Here is an 8025-nt window from a genome sequence, read left to right as displayed (position 1 = left end):
TTTATCCCATTCCCTGGCAGATGTGTGATGCATATAGAAACGAGAGGCAAATAGGTTTTTTTTTTTTTTCTTTGGATTCATTAAGAAAATGGATTTATTTTTATTTTATTTATTTTTTATTTTTTGCTATTAATTGATAATAAAACTATCTAGTTTTAAAGAGTTCAAATTGAGGAGAGTATAAAATACACGAAATCTTAAGAAAACTAAGGCCTTAAACTAAAATAATGAACCTTTTAAATACATATTTGAACTAATTTTTATTCATCCATTTGAATCTTTCTTAAAAAAATATTGCAATCAATTGAATTCTTAAATCTAGGCAATTGCTTATTCATAGGCTATTATGAGTTCAAGACAAGCCGCTATGGTGAAATTGGTAGACACGTTGCTCTTAGGAAGCAGTGCTAGAGTATCTCGGTTCGAGTTCGAGTGGCGGCATGTCATTTGCTAAAAAAACTAAGTGCGTGAGTGACCTAAATTGCTACCTTTCTTCTCCATCTATGTGCAGCCACCATTCTTATCCTTTGTGGGTTAGAATTGGCAACCATAGGGAAGGACTTTGTATAGTGTTTGATTCAATTTGAGATATATTGAGACTGGTTTGCGCACATACTCGAAATTCTCGATGTATTTTCCGCGCCACTTGGAATGTTCAACTGTACATAAACTTGAAAGTTGAAACAATGCCCTCAACATAAAGTACTTCTTTTATTAAATAAAGAGGAAAATTTTCACCTAGTCATTTACAAAAATGTCCACCATTGCAAAAATGTCTATTTTGGAAGAATTTAGAGCAAAATACCCTTATTAACAATTTATAATTCCACACTAAAATAAAAAAATGGACATTTTTGCAAAATTGTTATTGGCCAATAAAATTTTGACACATAACCTATCATATTTATTTCAAAAGCATACATGTCAAATTACAATAAATGCTATATTTTTCATTGACTCAGAAATATTGAGAACTACATTTCAAATGTAAAGAAATGTCATATTCAAAATGAAATGTCATTTTAAACAAATGAAACGGTGTTCAAATGTCAAGAATGATATATGAAATGTCGAGAAACATTTTTTAATATAACTTCTCATGAAAGATACTTCTCGAAATTCGTGACAAATTGAAAAAAAAAAATCAAATGTCGAGAACGACATTCAATTGCTCCATTTTTTCATTAAGGACATGATAGACAGGTTGACACAAAATTCAAATGAGTAGACATTTTTCTACTCAAATTCTTAAAATTGGACATTCTTCAAAATGCCTCTTAAATAAAATATAAAGCCCTGAGCCCTAGTACAAATAGATTAAATACTGTACCAAAAAATTTAAATACTAGCGCCATAGGTTCGAGTAATTAATATCTCATACAATTAACAAATGTTTATCCCCGGCCACCTAATAAAGTACAGAAATGGTCCGAGTTACACCACAAAAACTAAGAATTTTTTCCTGAGCACAAGGAAATTTATAGAATTCATATTGGATTTTGAAACGGAAAAATCCCGTTCGTCTGTATTTTATGTCTTTTTTTTCATCCTTGAATAATATTTTGCCACCTGTGTCTGTGAATAATTTTTTGTGCAAAAACCTTGTACTTATAGCATAATTCCAAAAACTAAATGGAATACGCAGGTAAGATGGGAATTAATTGCAAATATGCTCACTAAAATCGAAAAGAACCTAAAATTACTTAAAAAGAATCAAGAAAAATAAATACAATACAGAAAATATGGGAATTGGGAAGGATAACCATCTTCCCCTATCTCCCATCATTTATACATACCTACTCATAAATGTACAACAACAACGGCACTCATGAGGGTGGAACATTTATTGTAGATCCATGAGATCACAGTAATATTATGGCCCTGCACCATACAATAAAATCTCCAACAAATTGCCGGTCCACCGGTGCTGTAATTACATGGTGCAAGGTGCACATAGACTATGGCATAAAGTCAATGATGATAAACGCCAAATCTTTGTCCTGCCAAATCACATCTTACTTGAGCAACACCAATCCTTGACTTCTCAAGATCAAATTCCATCCACATATTTTGTTGATGATGATGGCCTATAATGTACGACTCGATTGATAGGAGATCAGAGTTCCCAAATGTGAAGCAATGTACCGAATCATTTCCTCTAACTTCGCCAAAGACCCGATATAGCAACCTATTATCCGATACCTTAATTTCAGCTCCACGAAACATTAAACTAACCGAGGGCAATTTGGGTAGACTCGTTTGATTGAAAGGAATAAGAAAACACAAGTCAAATGCTCCTTGGAACACGAAATTCGGATCATCCAATACCCGTAAAATCGTTCTAGTTTGGTTCATAAACTCATTCTTCAAAGCCGTGTAAACCGGTCCAAGAAGAAAAGTAAACTGGGTACCTGAATCCACCATGGTTTGACCCGCCCCGGTATGATCAGGTTCGTATATGGACTTGGGTAACTGGAGCAATTTTTCTTCAACTTTAATACCCTCAAGTTGGACAGTGTAAGCCACTCTATCAAAATAAGGTAATGGAGTAGAAATTTGGATTAAGGGAGTGTAATTTAAGGGCAAAAACAAAGTAAAATTGGAATCGCCCAATAGTAAAACGCCGGATAAATCCGAACCCGAAATGCAATAAGAGAATTTTTTGAAGCCCATTTGGGAAACAAAAGAGAGGGATCCACGATTCATACCCATTAACCCGGTGGTCTTGGAATCCTCATCTGTGTTGCTACTAAAACCGGAATCCATGCACCCGAATACGGTATCCAAAAAGGTCGACCCGCCAATATTAAACGTATCCAAAGCAAGATTTCCTTCCGACGATGAAGCATCAGCATATGAGAGTGTAGCATGGCAGAGGTTCTTGGAATCACAGGAAGCCGGTATGGAGAAGTCTTGAGTCCGGGTCGTGCAAGTGGGTGAAGAACAAGATACAGGTGAGTAAGACGATGACCCGGTCGGGTCAAATACGGGTTTGTTTAGTCGAGTATTGTTGCAGTGTAGCCATGATAGTTCACTGCCTGTGTCGAGGACCATGGTGACATTCTGTGGAGGCGAGCCCACTGCTAACGACACTGTAAGAGTTACATTGTGAGTGAAGGAAAGCTTATTGGGACTTCTTGGGAAGGAACCGGATGGAATTTCTTGAGTTTTCAGTGGCAAAACAAGCATTTTCGCAGTAGCATTTGATTTCTTGATGACCATCGGATCTGCTAAGCAAAAGGAGAGGTGCATTTGGATTGACAAGATAAGAAAGTGTAACAATTTCATGGTTTTGTGAGTGCACTGAATGAAACAGTTATGTGAAGTTGAGGAGAAGTAAACTGCAGAAGATCTGAGAAATGGAGGTGGGATTGTCGGAAAAATAAAAATAGTCGAATCCCTTTATAATAAACGAAATAGATCTATACTGTAAGTCGTTGTCACACATAATTCCTATGAAGGGTCGAACTAACGACGTACATAATACTTAAATTTTTGAACGATGAGAAATTAAAAATGTTGTTTGTAATTGGGGGAACATAGGAGTGTGAGGAATCTTGAACTTTTGCGAACCGAATTACAAACTGGTGTGACTTTGGAATGATCTGGTAGTAGCAAAGGGACTGCAGCAGGGTGGAGCATGGGGACAAGGAACGACGACGTTTACTTGCTATGAGGCAATGGCATTGACTAGTCAACTAAAGAGTTCAAGGCTAATGTTTGGTCGGTTTATTAAGGATCTGGTGAATATTTAAATGGATTTCCTCCTTTCGATAAGGTTTTTTTATTATTTATTTATTTTTGGGTGAATGTACTTGTATAAATAATTTGGAATAATGCATGTCAATTGTACAAAGTCCCTTAAAAACGGGTACAAATTTCAGGACTTCAAAATTTTCCATTTTTTAAAAAACGGGTACAAATTTCGGGACTTCGAAAATTTTCCATTTTTATCTTAATTCAGTATGAATTGTAACTAAAAATTTCCTATGTCTTTTCATTGCTTATTTCAGTGCTCCATGTTCCCAACTTTATTTGGAGAAAATAAAGTAACGTGAGACCAACACGTAAGTATTGATCTTTGGACCGACGGAGATACAATAAAATATGGGTCATGAAATCTTGACATTGATCTAGCATATGAAATTCATACATAGTATGACATGGCAATAGGTTAGAGAATAAAATGTTGCAAAATTTATACTTTTGTTTCGATCCAATCATACGCCACATTCAAATTTATTAACTTACATCAATATTAAGTGAAGCTATAAAAGATGAATTTCACTCACTTAAAAATGAGGGGACAAATTCGTTTGCCTTTGAAATTTCATTTTTTTAAAATCTCAATACAATTATTGTAGTGAAAATTTTCGTTTGGCAATCTCTTTTTATATCTAAAACAATTCAAGAATAGCTGTCAATTCAATTCCTCTATTTTTATTTAGTTAAACACAGTGTTCAAACCCTATTCTTGAAATTGAGTAGTCTCTGACTCGAGTAAAGAGGTTTCCTTTTGTACAAACACAAGTTATTAATGTAGAACCATAACTTCAACCAATTATCTGCGTAACATTTCAAAAATTCTATGATGTTGGGGCCAGTAATGTCATAAAGTTAAATGAGTAGACATCTTCGTGCAATAATGTGAAGACTTTTTCATGGTACTTTACTATACTTGTAAATAATGTGATAATTAGCACATGTCATGTTGAACGAGGGATGGGCACAAAATAAAAGATGGGACCATTCAACCTTTTATGGAACTGACCAATTCTTGAAATAGCTCCACACGCTTAAATCTTTCTAATCTAATAATGAATTTAACTTTCGACAACCTAATCGCGTTAGGCTTGAAACTCAAGTAGACTGAATCACACGAATCTGTATTTAAAAAAAAAAAAAAAGAACTTATGTAAATCTACACAGAAAATCTTAAAAGTGTGTAGGTTCGAAAATATTTGATCCAACAAAATTATATCGTGCTAAAATAATTCTTTACACAAATAATCTAAAAAACTAAACTATTTATTGAAGCACAGTGCAATTTTTCTATAACAAAATAATTTTTTTTTCTAGTTTTTTCACTACATTTTGTAACATGGGTTGTGTTATGTGTTTAATACACTATTATCCATTTTCTACCATATGTTTACACTACGTCTGTCATTGCTACTCCCGCTATTACTACGACTACCGTTAGTTGTAATGTATCGTGTTACACCTTTGTTGACATCGCAACCACCATTACTATTAGATCCGTGTCATCACCATCACCTTATCCATGAACCAAGAAGCAGAATTGGGAGTGAGACATTGTGAGAAATTTCATTAAGAACATATTGTGACACTTCCAAACAACAATCCTTCTCTACAATAGAAATCACCATTAAACCATCAAAACAATCACACAATCACTACTTTCAAGGCACATAATTTTCTATCATGATAGCCAAACTCCTTGTTGACTATCTCTCTCAAAATTGCATCGTCATTCATGTACTATGTTGCATTGTAGAAGAACGATCGAAGATTGTGGCTAGGATTCACTAGATCTGCTTGTGTTTGGATGCATCAAATCCAATAATATATGAAATTACGAAAAAAAATTGACTTTATATTTAAAATTTGAAAAGTCAACATTTGACGTAATTTCTTCTAATTTTAAACATTGATAACTGACGAGCTACTTTAACAACAAGTCATAGTGGCCCGTTATGTCTCAATTATAGGAAAGCAAAAAAAAAAAAACATCTTATGGTATTGCAATTTAAGATTCAATTGGCAAAAGAAGAGAACACAAAATGAAACATGGACTAACGGCATAAGTGGGCCGAACAATAGATCCAAAACAGAACGAAAACATTTTGGACTTTTGGTGCCGAGGGCAGTTTTGTAAAATCCGGTTTAAGATAGTTCTCGATTCTTCAAGTGAGTTCCCGGAAACCCGTTCTTGACTTTAGTTTTTCTCTATATCTATATATATAGTTGCCATGGGGTAACAATTTCTTTTAAATTTTTGGCTTGCAGAGAAATTTCTTCTGTTTCTACCGAATACATTTGATATTCGTCGATTAGTTAAAAAAATGGCTAAAGAGACCCCTAATTGGGAAGGTCTGCTTAAATGGAGTCTCTCTCACTCTGATGGCACTGGTTCTGCTCGCAATTTAAGGTACCTGTTTATTTTTTATGCATGTTCTTGAATTTATCTTTTATGTTTGGACTGTAATGTCTGATTAAAAAAAAATAGCATTATTTTGAATTAGGTGTTTTAATTTCCTCCTGGGGAATTGTTTGTATCAGATTTGTGCAATTATTGATTACTGTTTGATACTTAATACTGCACATATAAATACATTAGATGCTATATGGATATGTTCTTTTTGCTGTTATTAGAGTTGAGCTATTGTTCCAATTGTGATAAATTTAAGGTTTAACTAATATGATTTTAATGGGTATAGCGAGGAGGATAGGAGATGGTTCATGGATGCTATGCAAGCTCAGAGTGTTGATGTTATTAGACGAATGAAAGAGATAACTCTTGTTATGCAAACCCCAGAGCAGGTCCTGGAATCTCAGGGAGTAACTCCGCAAGATATTGAAGGTACTAATTACTGGAAAAATATATTCTTTCGTTTCTCTTTGCTAATTATTGTTAACTTTTGTGATCAAGATTGAATGTTTACTGGTTTATGCATGCTTTTAGGTATGTTGGATGAGCTACAAGAGCATGTGGAGTCCATTGACAATGCCAATGGTGAGTTTGTTGGTTATATAATCTGTTTCTGGAGTGTTTCGAACTATTTTACGGCAGACTATCCAGAACATTTGAATTTTTATCATTGCTTTCTAGAAACAATTTTTATGTAAATAGGATGTAGATCTGCAACCAAACTCCCCTTTTTCTCTTAAGAGGCAAGCCCAGGATTTCATTTGCATAATGATGTCCCCTTTAATGGGAATTATATCTGCTTTTATTTTGTCACGGTGTATAGTTGGCTCAGGGATACTCTCCTTCTAGGGTTGGTATCGAGATTCACTTTTGGGATAGAAATGGAAGTTTTATGGCTAATATATGCAGCTTATGTCTGCTAAGATGGGAATATATGATTATGAAGAGTTTCTGTTATGGACAATAGAATGGTTTGATTTGATTTCAAATAAAGTAAAAAGAATATCAATGGTTTTCTTTTTTCAGACATCGATAAACAGTACTCAAGATCCTGTGGATGGTCTGAGTCCTTGGGTATTTGAAAAAAAGTGTGGATATATTTCTGAAGGTGAATAAGTGTAATCCTTGTTGGGAATCTACTTATACATGCACAGCGGAATTTAAAATATATTTCGATTCCCATCCAATAGATCTCATTGTGTTTGGTTAGGAATTGTGATAAGATTGTACCTTTTCCAGATCTGCAATCCTTTTGCTTTTCTTTTCGTTCCACAACTTTGATTCGCCACCACAGCTGTCCAATTGTCCAGTCTCCAACGGTGATCCACACAGAGAATTTGATTGCAGCATCTAGGGTTTTCTCTTGTGCTAGCAAGAATAATGAAAACCTTAATGGACCTCAAACCCTAGTTATGTATTTATATAAACCCAAATAGGCTCGGCCCGGTCCGGCCCGGCCCAATAATTAATTAATCCAATTAATTAAACCCGGTCCGTGAATTAATTAATCCAATTAATTAATTCGAAAATATAAATAACAAATCCAATTAATTAATTTATCCAACGATTGTTAAATTAACCAATTGGCAATTTGCAATCTTCCAATTCTCTTTTGTGTGTGACCCATTAGGTTCCCGACCACGATGCCTAACGACGTGAAATATTATTTTGATCTAATCAAAATTGATAAATTAAAACACCCCTTTTAATTTATCGTCAATTCACATTCGCCGTCCCTGATTGACATCTAGCAATGTGTCAGGGCAATACATGTGATGGGAAATGTCACGTGGTATGACAAAACCAAATTCGTTCGTTTACCGTGAAACTATAATCCCTTCGTCAATATGATC

General features: G+C 34.5%; 2 protein-coding genes across 2 annotated transcripts in view; one reads left to right on the top strand and one right to left on the bottom strand.

Annotated features, from left to right (window-relative positions):
* Window positions 1–1657: 1657 nt before the first annotated feature.
* Window positions 1658–3585, bottom strand: LOC111403188 (aspartic proteinase PCS1-like). The gene has a single exon (XM_023031595.1). The coding sequence runs from the start codon at window positions 3286–3288 to the stop codon at window positions 1972–1974; it is 1317 nt and encodes a 438-aa protein (XP_022887363.1). The 5' UTR covers window positions 3289–3585; the 3' UTR covers window positions 1658–1971.
* Window positions 3586–5998: 2413 nt separating this feature from the next.
* The window catches only part of LOC111403187 (hsp70 nucleotide exchange factor FES1-like), a 7222-nt gene continuing 5195 nt past the window's right edge, over window positions 5999–8025 (top strand). The window contains exons 1-3 of the mRNA XM_023031594.1: window positions 5999–6172; window positions 6462–6604; window positions 6707–6757. Coding sequence (XP_022887362.1) covers window positions 6087–6172; window positions 6462–6604; window positions 6707–6757 — 280 coding nt within the window. The 5' untranslated portion in view covers window positions 5999–6086. The remainder of the gene's footprint in view (window positions 6173–6461; window positions 6605–6706; window positions 6758–8025) is intronic.

The sequence above is a fragment of the Olea europaea genome, chromosome 11, assembly GCF_002742605.1.
Source record: "Olea europaea var. sylvestris chromosome 11, O_europaea_v1, whole genome shotgun sequence".
Lineage (NCBI taxonomy): Eukaryota > Viridiplantae > Streptophyta > Magnoliopsida > Lamiales > Oleaceae > Olea > Olea europaea.
This window is presented reverse-complemented; position numbering and strand designations above follow the sequence as displayed.

Coding starts and splice junctions, on each gene's coding strand:
- LOC111403188 (XM_023031595.1), bottom strand. CDS start 3,288: ATGAAATTGTTACACTTTCTTATCTTGTCAATCCAAATGCACCTCTCC.